Raw genomic sequence first — 20,619 nt, 5'->3', positions numbered from 1 at the left:
CAATCAAATTAAATCTGAAAGTCTGCAGTTAAAGCACATCTTGTTTAATTTCAAAGCTATTGTGGTGGTGAATAGAGGCCATAATATGAAAATTATATCAATGTCCCAATATTTGTGTGTCAGTCAGTCACTTGGCTTTGTAGATTTAAAATTTAGTTTCAGGGAGATTTGTGAATTTCGGCATGCCGCAGAGGGGGTGTGACAAACTCCGCCCAAAGGGTGTGTCTAGCTCCACCTGTGGGCATACTTATTGCTACTCAGGGGCTGTGGCGTAACTAGGGCAGGGTGCGTGCCCTGGGACCGGCCCGCCCGCCCTAGTTAGCCAGTTTATCGCCGACCGCAATGAGTATGGTCAGCGCTACACATTTACACAGGACCGGCGCTAGGTTTCCAGCGCCGGTCCTGTGCTACACAGATGAGCCAGTTCCCTCCCCCTGAGCGCTTGCCCAATAGCGCTAGGAGGCGGGCTTAGGCTGTGCATAACACACGTGTGTGTTAAACAGCAGCCAATGAGAGTCATACTCTCATTGACTGCTGCAGCACCCACTGCAAGAGAGGGGCTTCCGTCTGGCTCCTGCAGTGGGTAATGGGACAGACGTCATGACGTCTGTCCCATAATGCTGAGCGCGCCAGCCTGGGAGGACTGGATAGGGGGAATCACTACTGGGTGCCTGCATAAGGGGGGCACTATATAAAGGGCACTGCATAGGGGGGGACTACTACTGGGGGCACTATATAAGGGCACGGCATAAGGGGATACCGCTACTGGGCACACTGCATTGTGGGGACTGCTACTGGGGGCACTGCATAAGGGTGAACACTACATGGGGCACTGCATTTGGGGGGGTACTGAGTAAGGGGAATTTATTGGGGGCTGTATAAGGGGGACCAGTACTGGGGATACTGTATAAGGGGCACTACTATGGGCCTGCATAAGAGTGACCACAACTGCACACTGGAGGTACTGTATAAAGGGGTACTACTGGGGTTATGGTGCATATGGATAGGAATGTTCAGTGTGAAAATGAAGGGGTCTGTCATGTTGACACGCCCCATTTTTAAGTGACCATGCCCATTTTTTTTGCCATGTGCACATCGGGAGGGGGGGCTCCCTTTTCAAATTTACCCTGGGCTCCAAATACCCTAGTTACACCACTGCTCAGGGGTGTGTCCTGCAGTGGAAGTTGAAAACTAAGAAGCATACTGCCAGAGCAAGTTTCCCCACACACTGTGCTCCCCTTCCCTTATGCACATCCCATACTGTGCAGCCCTTCTCCTCCCCCCCCCCCCAGTCATATCCCACACAATGCTCCCCTTCCCCTATTCATATCCCACACTGCTCCCCACTGTGATTACTGCTCCCCTTCTCCAAAATGCCTTACTGTGCTCCCCTCCCCTTCCCCGCTTACTAATCCTATAGCTCAGAGTAGCCCCCACAGCAGCCGCAGTTCCTCCTCTTTGTGGTGCACTTAACTTTCATAGAAGTGACTGGCTGGAAAGATAAAGTTGACCCGGGGTGCTGCTGGCTTCTGCTGGGCTTCCCAGCCCCTGGCGCTGCTACCGCAGACGCTGCTGTCAGTCACTGACTCCAGGAGAGGCTGCCACTGTTGCAGTCTCTGACTCTGGGAAAGGCAGCCGCAGTATCTGAGACTGCGTGCTGATGCTGGACTAGCTGAGCTGCTGGGTGGCTATCGCGGGGTTGTGGGTAACGGTGGCCACCTAGTGAATGACTAGCGTGTTGTGACATCTTTCAGTAAGGCCCCATCCCTACCAACTTGCGCATGCCCAGTGTGTAGGTTTGACGGGGCAGCGAGAAAAACCGGGGGAACCTACATGCTTTCCGGGGTTGCGGGAGCTCTCTGCTTATACCGGGAGGGTAGGCAAGTGTGCATTATTGTCAATGGGGACTACAATCTGACCCCCATGTACCAAATTCCAAAAAGCAAAGCTATTTGGAGTATGACCCTGGGAGTTTACATCGTCTTTAGACTGTGTAAATTGATTTTAAATCTATGGAGGCTTAGGAGCAGGAGAGATCTTTCGATCCATCTCTCGCAGCCTTCAGTTTGTTCCAAAAGCCAACACTGCGCATGTGCCGTGTCAGCTTCTCCCAGGGAAATCTTTCACTAAGACTTCTACAATCATTGTCCCTGCGAGTTCCCCTTTGTGCATAGCAGGGCTGTTTTTCATTACAATTGAAAATATCCCCTGTGATATGGTTACTTAACAATCTCAGAAGTTCCACGATTATTAGTACGTAGACTCCGGTGTCTTTTAAATGTGGTGACACTACAAGTCTAAACATAACTTTGGCTGGGACTTTGCAGTGTTCTTCTCAATACCACTTAATACCTGTTCTCATTGAGACAAAGAGGTGATATACAGGGAGTAGATAGATATCTATATCTATCTATCTCTAATTTCTTTCTCTCTGTGTAGTGAGTTGTAGATCAATTCTTGTTTGCAGTGCTCATTGCTAATTATGCATCTCACCAATCTCCTTTCCTTCCCTTCTAGTATATTATCCTAGTTCCTGCCCCCGTCCCCCCACCGTCACATCTGCGTCGGTTTCTTCCCTGTTGTCCAGTCTCCCCACTGGATTATGAAGTGACGGACATTTTTTAGAGAGGAGGGGGCCCGTGTGCAGTCTCCGACACTGGCTTCCTCCTCTGTCCGGAAGCGCACTGAGGTGTGCACGGTCAGCGCTTTAGATAGACTCTGGGCACTAGAGTGCGCCAAGTCTATAAATTATGGCCACCGGGAAAATGGGCGCAGTGGAAATTTCACCTGTACTGCGCATAAGATGGGAAAATGGCCCCGGCGCCCATTTTCCAGCTGTTAGAGCACCGGACCCCCGCACCGATGTGGGACTCCGGAGAGGTAAGTATGCCATGGGTGCAGGGCCCATGTGCCCCGCACACCCTGCACCCATTATAGATACGTGGGACCTCGGAGAGGTAAGTTTTTTTTTTTTTTTTTTTTTTTTTTTTAATAGATAGATATTATGGGTGTGTGGTGTGGGCCGCCCTGAATGTCTTGACAAAGTGTGAATTAAATGAGGAACTTTTTTTTTTTTTGTTAAACCTATATAACAGTGGAGATTCATCATGAAGCTTAATAATGTGTATATATAATTCATATTTCTGATTTCTTCTATATGATGGAGACTTTTGGATCTAAAAGGGCCAATATTTGATGCTTTCATTAGTCTTTAACATTTGAGATTTGTAAAATGTACAATTTTCTATAGTCTTCTATTAGACCTTGGCTATGGCTGAGCAAGTTTGACCATTTAAGCCTTTATACAGTATAACTCTTGTGTTTTTTTTTTTTTTTTTTAAACTGTCTGAGCCTTTGTTTATCACCAGTTTGTGTTTGTATAGTTGGTCCATACTTGCCTACTCTGCCGGAAGCCTCCCAAAAATCGGGTGCTGCTCCCAGCACCCCGCAAGAGTAGGCAGGCCCCCTGGAATGGCGGCCGGCCCTCCACACCTGCTGCAGTAGTGGGTGGTCCTGGGGTGCAATGACTATTTGCACTGAATTGCATAATCATAGCCCCGCCCTCTGCTTTATAATGGCAGTAATATTGACGCTCCGCCAACTGACACCTCCACCACACTCCCTAATGCACCAACCTGGCAGCCCCTTCCCGGAGGGGCTGCCAAAATGTCGGTAAGTATGAGTTGGTCTATGTCAACGCTTTCTGCATGTTTTGACATATGAAACAGTGGTGGGTGTGCCTCAGGGGCATATAATGGGTGCAGGGTATGCAGTGGACACTGGCCCCTGGGTCCAAGGGGGCGCACACCCTGCACCCATTATAAGTCTGTCTTCTTGCCTGTCCATGGTCTCCAGTGTGCTGCTCTGCAGCACCGGGCCGGCCAACTTCCCAGTGACTGAAAAGAAAAAATCGTGGTTCAATGCGCTCTTAAACAGAAAGCTAAATAGGAAGCTACTGCTCATATATATATATATATATATATATATATATATATATATATATATATATATTATATATATATATTTTTTTTTTTTTTTTTTTTAGGTTGTTTTAATTCCTAGTGCTGCTTCAAATGTGTGTGGATTTCCTGTGCCACTGTGGACTCAAATGGTAATTGTAGTGCATGTGAGGCGCAAATAGGAATTAATAATTTTAATCAATAAAATAAAAAGGGTGAACATAATGAAAATACAATTGTGAATATCAATGAATATTAAAAAATATTATGAATAATCTAAAAAATATTATAACTTTAGTTTAATCCTAAATGTTAGAACAGCATGATTATAAAATTAAGCTAAATGTGGTTAGCATTGCAATTATAACATTTAGGCACCTCAGAAAGACAGTTCCGTGCATTCCCAATAATTGCATCAATGTGTATGCAGCAACATCACATAATAGTCCATTTTAGCTGTTACAGGATAAATTCAAAAGCTTGTTTTAAATAACGTGAGTCAATATAACAAATTGTCCTTCACCATAGCAGGTGGATGAGTGGGTGTTAAAAATGCAGGTTTCCCAAAGTGGATATGGTAAGGTAATGCAGTCTCCAGTCTTTATCTTAAACTCTCTCCGTGTTAGAAAAATATTGACTTTCCAGATGGTCTGAATGAGTGGGGCGGTGCGCGCACCTCCTACCTTTATGTTCGTGCTGATGTCTGTTAAATGTAGTGTCGTCTCCGTCTGGTTGTTAACCGGGTACTGATGATAGAGTTGGAGACCCGTTCTCGGTGGGTCTCATGGTGCAGCAGCCGGATCACAAGTGTCAGTTGCCGCTGAGTGTGAGGAAGAGCCGGCAGTGAGCGTGCACGCCTGTGTTAGTCAGGTCCCTTCTTCCGGGTAGCGTTCCTTCCAGGGGGCATGGCCAATGCGTTTCGCCCGTCCAATCAAATGCAGGCTTCGTCAGGGCTGTGTTTCAATGTCTTTCCCTATGGTTCCTTATAAGGGTGTCAATCTTTCTCCTCTATATTTTTTAACTCCTTAGTTGCCTGTTTATGGTCTATATTCAAATGATGATGAACTTCTTGTGCAGATAATGTGGCATAAACTTGGATAGACCAGCGATTCTGTGATATTATATAATAAATTACTGTGATTGGTTAAAGAGAATTTAATGTTAAAAACAAGATGATAAATACATAAATTAAAAAAAAGCGCGGAACTGTCTTTTTTTTTTTTCTGAGGTGCCTAAATGTTAGCATTGCAATTATAACCACATTTAGCTTAATTTTATAATCATGCTGTTCTAACATTTAGGATTAAGCTAGTTATAATATTTTTTAGATTCATAATTCATTAATCATTTTTAATATTCATTGATGATCTCAATTGTATTTTCCTACTGTTCACCCTTTTTTATTTTATTGACTTATTAAAATCATTAATTCCTATTTGCACATCCCAGTGACTTGTGCATGCGTAGTACTGCTGTCCCGGGAAAATGGCATGGGTGCCATTTTCTGGAGATGCACACAGAATTCTGGCATTTAGTCAGAATCTACTGCACCCTCAGCTGCCATGGCACCGCTGAAGAGAGGAGGGAGCCTGTCCTGAGTCTGCACACAAGCCCCCTACTCTCTTAAAATGCCCCTGGTGACTGGAGATTCAATTGGCAGGGTTGGTTAATGCGTTGGAAAACATATGGTTTACCATGCTGGGAAAATGCCATTTAATTGAATAGCATGGGTCATTAGCTGCTAGGCAAACCTCGCAGTTAACTTAATACTCTTTGGCTGCCTCAAATGGCTCAATGTGTGTTTTGCACATCGAACAGCATCGCTCTATTCACATTGTCATTTTCTTAGATTTGTCTTGTATACCTTCCAGTTTCAGCTACTCTATGCTGATTGGTTACAGGTGTGGATTTGCCAGTTCTTTGCATTACCCCCTCAGTGATCTATTGGGCTGTGTATATACAGCTATGTAAAATTGGCCTCACTCGTTGATCCTTTTCTAAAGCTTAGGTACTGTGTACAATCATACACGTGATGCATTTGTTTTTACAGATGAACATGCAAATTCATATGTAAACACCTTTTTACAATCAGTTATCATCCTCCTCTCAATCATCTGCTGAAAAGCTCAACCGCAGCTTCTACCCTCTTGTATGAGAAGGGGCTGCTGCTGCCTGAACTGAACATGCGCAAAACACCTGGCTTCTAGGAACTGCATCAGCTGCAGCCCCTAGAAGCTGGGTAGGCTGCCCGAAAGATGGGAGTGGCTTCCCAATGGAAGCACGGTCTCTGTTAATCACAGCCTGGACTGGCAGTCCCAGCAGGAGAAAAACACCTGGCCACTGCCAGTTAGTGTAGCCTGTGCAGTCAAGTACTAAAACTGGTTCACTGAGGTGGCTGACTTTACTGGGGGGGGCAGCACCTAGTTAAAATCCACCACAGGGAAAGATTGTGATTGGAGGAGCATCAGTAGCAAACATACTGTTATATTAAATTTATATTATTCTATTCTCCGAGTGGCTGTGCTGCTGACGGAAGGGAGACCTGACTCTCGTGTCGCCGCTCAGTCCCCCCCCTGCTGGGCCGTAACGCTGGTGTGGGTACTGGTGCTTTAAGCGGGCTTAGCCAGCCCAGGACTGCAACTGGGAACATTGGGAGTGCAGGTAAGGGGTTCCCCATGGCCACTGACGTGGGGGACCATGTGTGGCAGTCCGTGCCTCCGGCAGTGGAGACCCGCCGGAGGACGCTGTAGTGCAACGCTATGTGTAAACTGTCTCTGGCACTAGACCACTGGAACATGAGATCTTGACAGCCAGGGGCTTGATGGAGGTGGCCATGTCTGTGTGCCAGGTGGATCTGTACAGCATAAGGGGAGGTACGCTATTCCCTTGCAGCCCCTCCCCCGACCTGGATACTGGTTCAGTTGTAAAACTTCCCGCGTCCTGGTTACTCCTCCCAGCCTCCTATAAGAGTCAGCCAGAGAGCACTCGTGCTCTTGGTGGCTAGGTTCTCAGGGGGTTGAGCCAGGCTCCCTGTATTCCTCTCTACAGTGATCAGGTCATACAGAGCTCAATACACTACTGGGGCTATATGGTAGTTGTTAAAGGCTTGGTGCATATAGTATGACTTTTTGAAATCTGTTATGCTGCCTTTTTTTTTTTTTTTTTTTTTTTGAATAACTGTCAGTCATCTATCACTGTTTCTCCTCATTAAACACTCTACAGCAGGTGTGGGATATATTGGGTGTGAAACATTGTTACATTTGTGCTCAGACTCAGCATATCAATAGCACCTGTGCTGGTGTCATGTATGGCCTGTAAAGCAGGGTTGTCTCCACAGGATTTCATATAGGATGGATTATGTGGCCACTGTGTTAAGGAGTCGCCACATCAGTCTAACTTACCAGCTTCTGGGCAGGAGCCCCCATGGAGTTCATTTACCCAGATTATGGCACAGGTTGTTGATTGGTAGCCCCTGGGCCAGCTGCAGCCTGGTAAGTTTTTTTTTTTTTTTTTTTTTTTTTTTTTTTTACCCCCCCATATCCTGGTTGGACATGTATGCTCACTCAAGTCAGAATGTGGCTTCCTCTTTAGCAGCTTTTCAGGAGCCTAAACAGATGACTAAGCCAGTACAGCCAAAGTCTAGGAGGCGGTCAGTTTCACACTGTCCAGCCTCAGATTCTGGTACATCTGATGAGGGGGGAAACACAGGGTTCCTCTCAGGAATCCCCCTCAGACGAGGAAGACCGTTTTCCAGTGGCAGATGTTCCTTATCTGATTTAGGGCGGTCAAGGCGGTGCTAAACATTGACTAGGAGGAGCCAGTGCAAAGAGAGGATCCAGGATTTAAACCTGAGTTTCCCAGATCTGAGCATCTTTCAGATCTTTTGGGGGAAGCATGGAAGTTGCCAGATGGAAATTCCATATTACTAGAAAAGTTGAGGCCTTATACCGCTTTCCAGTGGATCAGTGCGCTAAATGGGAGGTTCCTCGGTCAGTGGAGGCACATGCCTATACCATCTGCATCCTTGCTTAATTGTACCACAGATGGGGAAACTTGAAGCCTGTCTTAAGGCAATATTTTCTGTCGGGTGCTGTTACTCGCTCAGCCATGGCTACAGCTTGGGTCTCAAAGGCCATTGAGGAATGGATGAAAACCCTGAAATGCTCTTCCAGAACTTTCCAGGGAACAGCTGACAATTATCTCCTATGTTTAGGAGGCAGCATCCTACTTGGGAGAAGCAACTTTGGATGCTGGTATATTATCCTCTAAAGCATCAGCAGTCTCAGTTGTGGCTCGGAGAGCACTTTGGCTGAGGTACTGGAAAGAAGATGCAGGATTTAAGAGCCCTGGAATACCTTCTGTTGGGGGGAGGGGGGGGAGAGCATTTTGTTTCTAACAGTTAGACAAGATTGTTGCAACGGTGGCAGCCTCTAAAACAGCTGGTCTACGTTTAGTATCCACTGCTAGACCTAAGCGGTCAGCCTTTCCGCTGCAGGGGAAAGCAAGAGGTCAGTCTTCCGCTAGAGCCAGTTTTAATAGGAAGCCACAGTCTAAGAACTCCTGGCCAAACAGACGTCCGGCTGTCAGGTCTAACAAAAAGCCTGCAGCTTGATGGTATGGGCCTACCTCTGGGGGATCCCAGGGTAGGAGGCTGACTTCAGTATTCAGATGCCTGGCATCTTGTGACAAAAGATGCCTGGGTTCAGGAGGTAGTCTCCCAGGGGTATGCCCTTACTTTCTGGAGAAGTCCCTCACAAAAGTTTTTCAGCACAACTCCGGCAGTGGATTCTGTGAAATCCTTGGCCCTCCAGCAGGCTATACACTCTGCTGGTGTCAGAGGTAATAATCCCGGTTTCAGTGAATCAACTAGGAAATGGATATTCTAACCTTCTTTTTTCAAAAACCCAATGGGTCTCGCGACCCTATTTTAAACCTAAAGGGTCTCAAGTTTATCAAGGTGCCCAGGTTTTGCATGGAAACTGCTGTCGATTGTGTTGGCCATGGAACTAGGGGATTTCATGTTATCCTTGGATATTCAAGATGCATATCTTCATGTACCAATTGCACTGTCCCACCAACAACTGCTGCGATTCAGTCAAGCAGGAGCATTTCCAATTTCAGGCACTGCCTTTTGGCTATTAACGGCCCTCGAGTGTTTACCAAAATCATGGCAGGAATGACTGCCTGCCTCAGTCAACAGGCAGTCAGGATTCTGCCATAACTGGATGACCTCCTGATATTGGGTCAGTCATCACAAGAATTGCAGCATCTCTGACAGTAGCATGTCTACACAGACATGGGTGGATTGTAAATTGGAAAGTCATTTCTTCTTCTTCTTCTTCCAGTACAGCAGATGGTGCATTTAGGGGAAAGGTTGGATGCTCTGGCTCAAAGGATATATCTGCCAGAAGACAAGATTGCAGTCCTTCAGCTGCGGATATCCAGGCTTCTTCACAGCCGAGCGGTATCTATTCATACAGCAATGCAAGTACTGGGATCCATGGTGTCTACCTTCAACATGGTGGAATTTGCCCAGTTCCACTCCAGACCATTGCAGGGGTTAATCCTCTCACTGGAACAGGGAGTACCACTCAAGGGCACAGACAATCCATCTCTCGCCAGAACTGCGACTGTCCCTGTCTTTGTGGTTGCAGACGTGTCGACTCAACAGGGGTCGCCCATTCTGGATTCCAGATTGGGTACTCCTCACGACCGATGCCAGCCTCCGAGACTGGGGTGCAGTGACGGGTCATCGCACATTTCAAGGAAAATGGACAGCAAGGGAAAGTATTCTATCCATATGTACTGGAATTAAGGGCAGTATGCAGAGCGCTTGTTTAGGCTCAGGAAATATTAAAGGACAGGCCTGTTCAGGTACAATCAGACAACGCCACCGCAGTAGCCTACCTCCAATCATCAGGGAGGCACGCGGAGCCAGGCTACCATGACGGAAGTGTCAAACATTCTGGTCTGGGCAGAATGTCACCTTCCAGCAATATCGGCGGTGTTCATACCAGGAGTACTAAATTGGGAAGCAGACTTCCTGAGTTGGCAAGATATACACACCGGAGAGTGAGCTTTTCATCCACAGGTATTTCAGAGCCTGGCGGACAGATGGGGTCTTCCAAAGGTAGACCTCAAGGCACAATCACAGGGTTCACAGGTATGGTGCTAGAACAGTGTTGGCTAACCTTGACACTCGAGCTGTTGTGGAACTATATATCCCAGCATGCCCTGCCACAGTTTTAGCATGCCCTAATAGCATAAATGTAGCAGTGCATGCTGGGTTATGTAGTTCCATAACAGCTGGAGTGTCAAGGTTAGCCAACACTGGTCTAGAACCAGGGATCCTGTGGCCGACTCTTTGGCAATGTGGTGGAACTTCAGACTGGCGTATCTGTTTCCTCCATTTTCCCTTCTTCCCAGGGTCATCAGGAAGGTTAAACAGGAAAGCAGTACAGTAATACTGATGGCTCCAGCTTGGCCCAGATGCCATTGGTTCACCGACCTACAGTCTCTCCATAGACACTCCGTGGCCTCTTCCTTTGAGGCCATACCTGTTAATACAGGGTCCCTGCCTGTATCCAGATCTTCCTAGTCTGTCTGATGGCTTGTGAAGTCTCAGTCTTAAGGGCAAAGGGGTTCTCCAATTTGGTAATTCAGACAATGTTGAAGGCACGGGAAAACCTTCCTCAGCCCGTATGTATTACAGAATTTGGCACTCGTGTTTTTCAGTGGTGTGAACTGAGTAAATATGACCCTAAATTGTTTAGGGTCTTGAGTGCTTTCTTTTACTCCAGGCTGGTTTTTAGACTGAGGTCTCCGTCTGGCCCCCCTGAGGGTTCAGGCTTCTGCACTTTCAGATTGGTTTCAGAGAAGGATTGCCCCATTGCCTGATGTAAGAATATTTTTTTTTTCAGGGTGGTCTGAGGGTTCAGCCTCCCCTTGTAGCCCTGTGGGATTTGACATTGGCGGGAGCCTCGAAAGCCCTAAGCACCAATCAGTAGCCCTAAAGTGGTTGACAATGAAGACAGGGGTGTGTGTTTGTTTTTTTTTGTTTTTTTTAATGAAGAGATATTTGTTCCGGCTTTACAAGCATCTGACCTTTCGGCTGGTGAAGCATCACTGGATATTGTCCGTGCACTACGTATTTATGTAGATCACACCAACTCCATTAGAAAGTCAGATTCTTTATTTGTGTTGTATGGCTGTCATAAGCGAGGCTGGCCAGCTACCAAACAGACTTTTGCCTGATGGTTGCATATGACAATTTCTCAAGCTTACACACAAGCTGATCTTTATGTTACAGCACATTCCACAAGATCTGGGGGACAATCGTGGGCGGTGCAGCAGGGTGCCTCTGCTGAACAGATTTGCAAGGCAGCCACGTGGTCTTCTGTCCACACCTTTTGTTAAATTTTATGCATCTGACAAGTTTGCGCCTCAGGATGCTTCCTTTTGGGCATAGGATTCTCCTTTATACTGAGACACAGGAGCATCCCCACCCCTAGGAGGAACTACTTTGGGACATCCCAAGGCAATGGACCCTATGGAACCCGAGGTAGAAAATAAATTCTGGTATAACATACCTTTTTTTGTTAAAAAATTTTTTTTTTTTTCTGCAAGGTCCATAGGGTCCACAGAGCACCCACCCTAACGCACCTGTTGGGAAATTCTTTTCTGTTGTATTTCTGATTCCCTCCTCTTACAGTGTCTGGAATGCAAGGGTCCTTCCTTCCTTTTCAATATTTTCTTTCCTGCTTGGGCTTGATAACTGTCTGTGGCCAGGGGCGGGGTATGTATGGAGGAGGACCCAGGGCATCCTGGGAGCTAAAGCTTGACTGTTTGTTGCCTGGATCAGGCCAGCTACATACCCAAGGTAATTTCTGTGGCCCTTATGGACCTCAAAGAGTTAAAAGGTATGTTATACCATAACTCTTATTTTATTCACTGTCATGAGTGCTTGAGGGCAGCCTGGCATGTCCGTAAGTGTCGGACACTCCCAAGAGTGATGAAAAGGGTGCGACTTAAAGACACAGCCCTTTTCTTATGGCCATGCCCCCTTTTCAGGAACGCACTTTTGGTGCATGCAGAAGTGCCCATTTCTATGTCTGGCGCCGGACCTAGAATGAACACTACAGACACTCTGCCTCTCTTTTGGCCCTGGCATGAACACTGGGCCTGATTCAGAGCCGGATGCTATTTGCGGACGGTAGTTCCAGAAAAGGGGCCGGCTATTCAAATTGAGCGCTCGCTCATTGCGGTTTGTTGACGCCTCTGTCTATGTTGAACAAAAAATGCGCTCGCTATTTTGTAAAGACGCCCCTTTGCCGTTCGCATCACACGTCATCTCCGGTATTTATTAGATTAATCGGATACATCGAAAGGCATCTGAACTGCTCGTAGTAGGTTTTTCCTACTGCAATCACTGCGAGCAGTTCAGGCTAAAAGACAACCAAGTGACGTGGTCGATGACGCTCCTTTACTAATTATGCACTCCCATTAAACACCCTTTTGACCGTTAGGCACACCTGCGTTCGGATCTCCACTCCCCTGTTTTCAAGCACCTTCCCCTGTTACCACCCACAAACTGTACATTCTGTCAATCAAATTAGCAGCACCTCGCTGTTTTGCGAGCGCTCCATTTCCGACCGCAATGACTGGTTTGCGCATTAAGACCCATATGCATGCGCAGTTGTGCGAATGAGCGGCCGCTTACGAGCGGCTCTGAATCAGGCCCACTATTTGTAAGTAACAAGAAAGCAAAACTATGACTATTCAGAAGTATATGGAAAAGATTTCTGGACTGCACAACCTGACTATATATACAATGGGAGGTGCTACCTGATGAGACTAATTGCAGGCACAGAAACAGACAAATCTCAGGTGCACAACTCCAAATCATCAATAATATATATAAATGCAATAAAATTTTGTAATCAATAGAGGTTTTTAGCATAATCATGGCCAAGCTTATGGGCATACCCACCATATCCAGGTAACCTCTTTCGGGTAGGTCCCTAACATACTAAGGTTCAAATCCAGAGCGCAGGACCCCCCAAAACCATCCAGGCCAAGCCACCCCAGGGCGCCACCATAGTAAGAAATAGTATTGATTGCAAAATTTTATTGCATATATATATATAATATATATATTGATGATTTGGAGTTGTGCACCTGAGATTTTGTCTGTTTCTATTGTTCAGAAGTGTCAAACTAACAAATTCTGAAAATGGTAAAACTGGGATCACCCATTATCTGATCTCTAGTTTTGCTTACGATGGCTAGTAGTGCTTACACACTTTCAGGTTTGTCAGACATTGGACAATCTGGTCTCAAGTTATAGGACTCCTGTAAAACCAGATCAGCAGATGAGACTGGTTTTTCTCAAGAGGAAAAAAAATTGTCTTTTGGTGTGTACACATTTACAATATCTCAGAGGTTGTGAATCTTAAGATTTGTGAGACAATATATAGATGTCTACTTAGGGAAATTGTTTTGAATTTTAGTAAATAACTAGTATTTAGTGACACATGGCATCTATCATGTGACTGCGTTCTTTGTGGGGAATTAAATTGTACAATGTCATGCCAGAATATTGCGCCTGTCTGCACTACTGTAACTTGCCAATATGTGTGCAGCCAGGCATCGCAACGATGCAGACTGCACACCTCGTAGGACAAATAAGGATGGGGGATTCAAAATTGAAGGGTTCAAAAGTGACTTTTTTAATTTTCCTTTTCTTTACAATAGATCTGTTAGTCTATGGAGAGTTAAATTCCTGACCTCGTCCTGATGTGCTGCTCCCATAGAAGTGCAATGCAATGGAATACTTGCAATGTTGGCTGTACTGCAATTGACCAATGTGTGTAGCCAGACACTGCGGTGATGTCTGGCAGCACTTCCTACAGAGTTTATCCCCCCCCTCCCCCCCATATGTGAAGTGTTTACATATTATGTATTTCACTCACCTTTGCTGAATTCCTGCTGTCTCTTGTGCTAGTTAACTTCATAGGTGGTCTTTGGGTTTGCTTACTTGTGGCAATACTTGAGGATGGTGCCTACAGCACCATCCTCAAGGATTAATTTTTTTGTTCTGCATGCTGCTGCTGACAGGAAGCGTTTCCCCTCTGTTCCCTGGTGGCACTTATAAGTAAGCTTAACAATTAAAGAAGCACTTATGTGCCGGTGGCACCAATTGGCACTGATTATTTGGTTGCTGAGGCCCTGCTGCTTGTATTATGCAGCAATGTTTATAAACTATGTCCCTGTCCTGCATTGTATTACTATTAACTGTTTTTTTCGTGTGCTCATTTACGTACTGTGTAAGGCGCTGCGGAATCTTTGTGGCGCCATATAAATAAAGGATGATTATAACTGGGAACTGAGGGGACACTCTTCCCATCAGCAGTAAGTAACATGCATCGGCAGGTGCAGAAAGTGCTGCTGGAAACACAGCCCGAGGGACCGGCGGGGATCAAGAGCCGTCGGGAACCAAAGCCCGCGGGACCTGTGTGGAGAAAGGGACGCTGGAGCCCGAGGGACATGTCTGAGGGAGCTGAGACCCGAAGCAGGAGCAACCTGGAGTACCTAGCCAATGGAGGGACCTGGAGGAGGGAGTTGAAAACTTAAGTACTGTCCCTTGCCTACATAAGCTGCTGTGATGACGGCAGCTTGTGTACACTATCAGGGGCTATATGCTACCTGCGGCTGGCTTATAGTAACACCATAAAATACATACATTTCAGAATTTGATGGATGGCTTAATTTGGCTGGATGGCTAAAGCATGGGGAGTGTGGAAATTAACAGACTGACATAATGCAGGAGATAACATCTCCTGGTTAAGTGTTAATGAATACTAAAAAACAGTAATTAAGAAAATGTTTTTTTTTTAAACTGTTGGTTTGGTGTTGATGGATAGGCCCCATAGTGAGTACTGATTTTTATGTAATAACCATGTGTGTAATGTTTCCTACTGCTTACAGTACAGGACCTTATCAAAACTAGATAGACTTGATTTACTGCATATCTGAAACCATATCTTAGGTTGTGCCTTTCTTATCCCCGTTTCACAGGCGTGCAGACTACAAAGAAAGATGCCAACCACAAATGAAACGGATGATCGTATGAAAAAGTTTAAAAATAAGGGTAAAGATACAGCAGTAAGTACACTTGATTGTTATCGTTACAACAATCTTTCATTCTATACATACCTTATCTGCAACAACTAGGAGAAATTGCTGAATAACTATAAAACTCTCCTGGAATGTTCTTGGTACAAATTTGGAGGGCTCTCCCTGATTCCAAAGATTGGGCCAACCTTTTGCATGCCATCCACTTCCCCAGTTTTGATTCAATGTAAATTGTGTCATCAAAAGGGGGCAAATGGCAAAATGAAGTTTCTATATATCTTTACCTCCTTAGTGGACATAACATGAACACTCCATAAAACCAGAGAAAACTGAGTTACACAACCTTCTATTTACATTTTTGAATTCCAATGAAAACTGATTTTTAGTCAGTGGAAGAGCTATTTTCAAATGCTCCAGGATGTTTAATGAGTGAGGGGGTGTTTGTCTGTTCCTGACAAGTCATAGCCACAATTACACGAATTAAGCGAAGTTCAAGGAAAGGGGGTTTGTTTGCCTTCTAAAGGGTGCCTATTTAGGTCTGCATAGTACGATGAGCAGGCAAATAGTGCTGTGATCACTAAAGAGAATAGAACAGCCTTGGCAGTGAGCATCTTCATCCTAAAGTTTAGCCACATCTCCCAAAACCGAAGACTGTGCATTTTAATGGTGAGCAGTATTAGAGTTGGATATTGTTTGCAGGGACTGTGGCAGGTAAGATCTATGCATAATATTTTACTCCTAAAGACTTTACAAAATTCTTGACAAACAGGCAATCTCTCATACTAGTGGTCTGTATGCTGTATGGAGCCTGTACTATACCACAACTTCTACTTATTGCACCTATATCTTTTCTCTGGTATCAATCTGTCATCTGGGAGCGAGTATCCATGTGACACCACATGAGAAATTTCTTAAATTGGAGGTTTGGCGCTACTGTAATTCTAGGCACAGCTATACCCGTGCCTCCTAACAAGGCATGCCCCTTCCACTGGTAAACTTAAACGTATGCTTCTATTCCCACTACTTCATTTCCACTGAGGGCTCTTATAGTTTCATTGTGCTGTTAAAAATGTTTGTAACTTTGAGTGGTCCCCTAGACTCCATTTAGGGAAGGGAGTATTGATATATCCTGTTTCACCTTAAACAATCTTTATAGATACTGCAAGTATGTTGGTAAAATGTTTTGTGGATGGTAGTGCATTTAATCTGAGAATATAATCTTGTGTTGAAGCTACATATTTGAATATTTCTACATTTTAGGGTAGTGTTTCTTACCCAGTAGTGCAAGACTTTTCTGGTGGTGAGATTTGTTATGTAAGATTTTTAACAGATAATAATTTGAAATGCCTAGATATGTAGATCGTGTAAGTGACCTTAATTCCATGAGTTGTGGTATTTCATGGATCTCATTTTATTGAATCAAGTCAATGGGTCAAATGTACGAAGATCTGGAAAGTGATAAATTGGTTGGCAGTTTATCAACCTCCAATCAGCTCCTGTCATTTCTTCAGGGTCCACAGGAATTGCCTTGTGGGTACGTGGTTGGAGTGATCCAGGCCAGAAGCGGATTTAGACCTCATAGGACCCTAGGCAAGACACCGGTTTTGGGCCCCCCCTCCCTCAAACAAGCCATAGCACTATATTTTTGTTTCTGATTCATGCCCCCTATTTTATTTGTTGATTTTCCTCCATATATACAACCTTTTAAAGTTTTAAACCTAAAAACACAGTACAAAATAATTGATTTCAACTTTTAAACCCTGATATCGTAGAAAGTGCAATCAATGTATGTAAAAATAAAGAGCCCTGGGCCATAGCTATCGTATTGTGGGCCTGATTCCGAGCCGGACGCTCTGACCAGAGCGCTCGCTCTGAATCAGGGCCCTCCTACATGAAAATGGAGCGGCCTTATGGACGCTCGCATAGCTGCGGGTGACCACCCACAGCTGATGCGAGCGTCCATGATGATGGTCAAGACCATCGCGACCATCGGGCTTGCGACGGAGACCCTGCGGTAGGGTCTCGCTGCCGCAAGCCCAGGAGTGATTTTGGCTCTATCGGAGCCAAAATCACTCCCACTGACATCACTAGTGATGTCAGTGGGGCCGGCTTGAGATGGAGGCATTCCCATGGGAATGCCTCCGTCTGGCAGCCACGCCCACCAAAGGGGGCGTGCTGTCAATCAACATCGACAGCACGCCCCCTTTGGTGCAAGACCCGGAGCGACTGAGCCCGTCGCTATCCGGGTCTCGCACATGCGCACGACGGAGCTCCCTCCGTCGTGCGCATGCGCAGTGGGGCAACATCGACCCGCTTGAGAGCGTCCTGCACTCGCGAGCGGGTCTGATTGACCCCCTCAGTCTGCTCTTTCCAAAATAATAGATATAAAACAGCAAGGATTCACACTTGCATTTATCATAGGTATAGACCACGCTAGACAATAAGATTCACAAACTCATCAGAGCCAGGCTTCATGGAAATTGATAATTTACTTACTGTACTTAGGGCTCGCAGCCCACCTACATTAGATTAGCCCTCACTCTATTATATTACTTTCCCCATTCACTAATTGCACCATATCCCCTAACCTTCTAATTCCCATTATTACACCCTAACTCACTGACTTTATTATTACTTTCCCTTCACTGATTGTACCAGACCCCCATCCCCCCTAATTACTATTATTATAAAGTACCCCCACTCACTGATTACGGATGCCCGAACGAGGTAAGTCCGGGTGCCTGTCCACTTAGCTCTGGGGAGGGGGGGGGGGGAGGGTTAGGGCATTTAGCGGATTTAGTGTTAGGGGGAAGCAATCGGGAAGCCGACTGCCTAAATACCAGCAGCCGGCTTCCCGAATGTCATAAACCGGCAAGGGTGAAATGCCGGGCGTCTAGATCGGTGCCTGGCATCCCGATCGTAGTGATGCCGGGTGCCGCGAGCGGACAGCCGCGGGGGGGGGAGGGTTAGGTTTAGGGCTCCTGGGGGGGACTTGGGGTTAGGCACCCCCCCCAGGAGGGTTAGGCTCGGGGGAGGGAGGGTTAGGGTTAGGCACCCCCCGGGGGACTTAGGTTTAGGCAGTGGGGAAGGGGGAAGTTAGGGTTAGGCACCCCTAAGGAGGGTTAGGGGGGTTAGGTTAGTAGATACTTGCCTATCCACGATCAGGATTTCCAGCGCTGTTGGGCTTGCGCTGCTTCTAACTCTGCTCTTGTCGGGCTGCTGCTGACGGGAAGCAAACCGCCTGCCATGCGGCCGGCGGTATTTCATTCCCATTCCGTGTTAGGTTTTAGGGGGGTTTAGGCCTCCCTAGGGAGGAGTATTATGGTCAGACACCACTGGGGGGGTTAGGTTTAGGCAATAAGGGGGAGGGCTTGCTTTAGGCCTGAAGGAGGGGGGCTTGGGTTCAGGAACTAATAGGGATGGTTAGGGTTAGGGTACGGGGTGGGGAGGGTTAGACTACCAGAAGGGAGAGGTAAGTATACTCACCTGACCCCTGTCTGGATACCAACCATCGGGATGCCACTGTCTGTATTCTGACAGGAGGCATCCCGACAGCCTGCATATCATACCGATTCCATTGCATCATATACGTCTCTAATTTCCACTATTATACCACTCAGTTACCACATTTGGAATCAGTGACCCCCCCCCCCCCCTCACTGATTGTAGCAGGCACCCATCCATTATAATACTTATCACACCCATTAGTGACTGCCTTATACATCAGTTTCTCCCCCTCCCCCCCCCCCCCCCCTCTCTGATTGTAGCAGGCATTCAACCCCGTATAATACTTATTATTAGTATTACACCTATTAGTGACCGTGTCATCATCCCCCCCCCCCCCCCCCTTCTCTACTCACTGATTGTAGCAGGCACCCATCCCTTAATACTTATTGTTACACCCAGGGCCATTAGTGACCGCTCTATATATTAGAGACCCCCCCCCCCCCCCCCGATTTTCATAATACTTTATTAACTTAAAAATATATTCCCTAGTTTTTAATTTAACAAATGATTCCACAGAAGACAAGTAAAGAAATACAGAGTCAGTCAAAACACATTGTCCGTCTCAGGAATAAAAAACGCACACATTGTCCACCACGGGAAACAAATACACACAGAATGTCCACCAGTGGAAACAAAAACACGCACACATTGTCCGTCACTGGTAAACAAAAACACACACACATTGTCCACCACGGGAAACAAAAGCACACACACATTGTCCGTCACAGGGAAACAAATACACGCACACATTGTCCACCACTGGAAACAAAAGCACACACACATTGTTTGGCAACGGAAATTAAACACACATAATTGTCACCACAGAAAAAATAAAATAAAACCTACTGTACATTCATTTATTGCCCCCAAAGGAAAAAAACGTACATTAATTCTTTGTCCCCCACCCATCCCAGAAAACTGAGTGACCTCCCCTCACAGAGCTGCAGGGAAAGTTGCAAGAGGCGCTCCATAGTGACCCATAGGCTCAGTGACCAGTCATCCGGTCCCCTACTAGCCTTCACCCCACCGTGCCCCCGGCACACAGCAGCAGCCTCAGTAATTAGTCACTGGCTGCATCTCCACTGTGAGTGCGGGCTGGACAGCGGAGCGGCAGTATGATGTAAGAAATCACGTCGACGCCTATAGGTCACACACAGCCTGCATCTGAGCTACCCAGGAGAGCCCAGGGGCAGGAATTTGCAAAAAGGCACACTAGCCATGATTCCTGCAATGCCGTCGCAGATTCTGGAGGACATGGAGAGCAGATTCTGGAGGACATGGAGACCTGGGCATAGCAGCGCTCCACCATATATATCACGGCAGCTGCATTGTGCCTTTTGGCTTCTCCACAAGAAGGGCTCTCGAGTCGGCCCTGCTGATTGTAGCAGGCAGTGGCATTCATCCCTTATTACTTATTGTTACACCCATGGCGTGTTTTTAGTGATTGTAGCAGGCAATGGTCACTGATGGCCCTGGACCCTGGGTGTAAAGTATTAAGGGATGGGTTCCCTAATAGCAGCCAGGTATTCAGGGCCATCCATCCTCCCCCATATAATAGCAGACCCCCATCTCCTATACAGTTTAACAGCAGCCAGGTATTCAGCGCCACCCAGGGGCAAATGCAGGTTTTTTTGGGGGGGGTTTCCATAAGGGTGCGGGCTGGGACACTGGGAGGGGTTACAGAGAGGGTGGGGACATTGAGGGGGTTTCAGGGAGGTTGAGAGCAGTGCCACTGAGGCAGGGGTGACAGGGAGGTTGTGGGCAGGGACACTGAGGGTAGGTTACAGGGAGGCCGAGGGCAGGGATATTAAGGGTGGGTTACAGGAGGGTGAGAGCAGGGACACTGAGGGAGGGGTCTCATTCATTGTTACTAGTGTGTTTGAATCATGTCAGCAGGGACAGTGCTGCCATAATGAACACAGTCTACAAACTGTCACACGCAGTAGGGTAAATAACATATTCCAATACTGGAAAACGAAGTGCACACTCACCTTAGCTTTTGGTGGTTCCTCCTCTCCTC

The 20,619-nt window shown here is 46.5% G+C and overlaps 1 protein-coding gene across 4 annotated transcripts in view; it reads left to right on the top strand.

Annotated features, from left to right (window-relative positions):
* KPNA7 (karyopherin subunit alpha 7) overlaps positions 1 to 20,619 on the top strand; it is a 72,274-nt gene that overhangs the window by 21,290 nt on the left and 30,365 nt on the right. For all 4 annotated transcript variants that reach the window (XM_088466685.1, XM_088466683.1, XM_088466682.1 and 1 more), the window contains exon 2: positions 15,036 to 15,122. In XM_088466685.1, coding sequence (XP_088322811.1) covers positions 15,057 to 15,122 — 66 coding nt within the window. In that variant the 5' untranslated portion in view covers positions 15,036 to 15,056. The remainder of the gene's footprint in view (positions 1 to 15,035; positions 15,123 to 20,619) is intronic.

The sequence above is a fragment of the Taudactylus pleione genome, unplaced genomic scaffold, assembly GCF_031769625.1.
Source record: "Taudactylus pleione unplaced genomic scaffold, aTauple2 ptg000066l, whole genome shotgun sequence".
Lineage (NCBI taxonomy): Eukaryota > Metazoa > Chordata > Amphibia > Anura > Myobatrachidae > Taudactylus > Taudactylus pleione.
The sequence above is the reverse complement of the archived record's forward strand: the minus strand, read 5'-3'. Positions and strand labels throughout refer to the sequence as shown.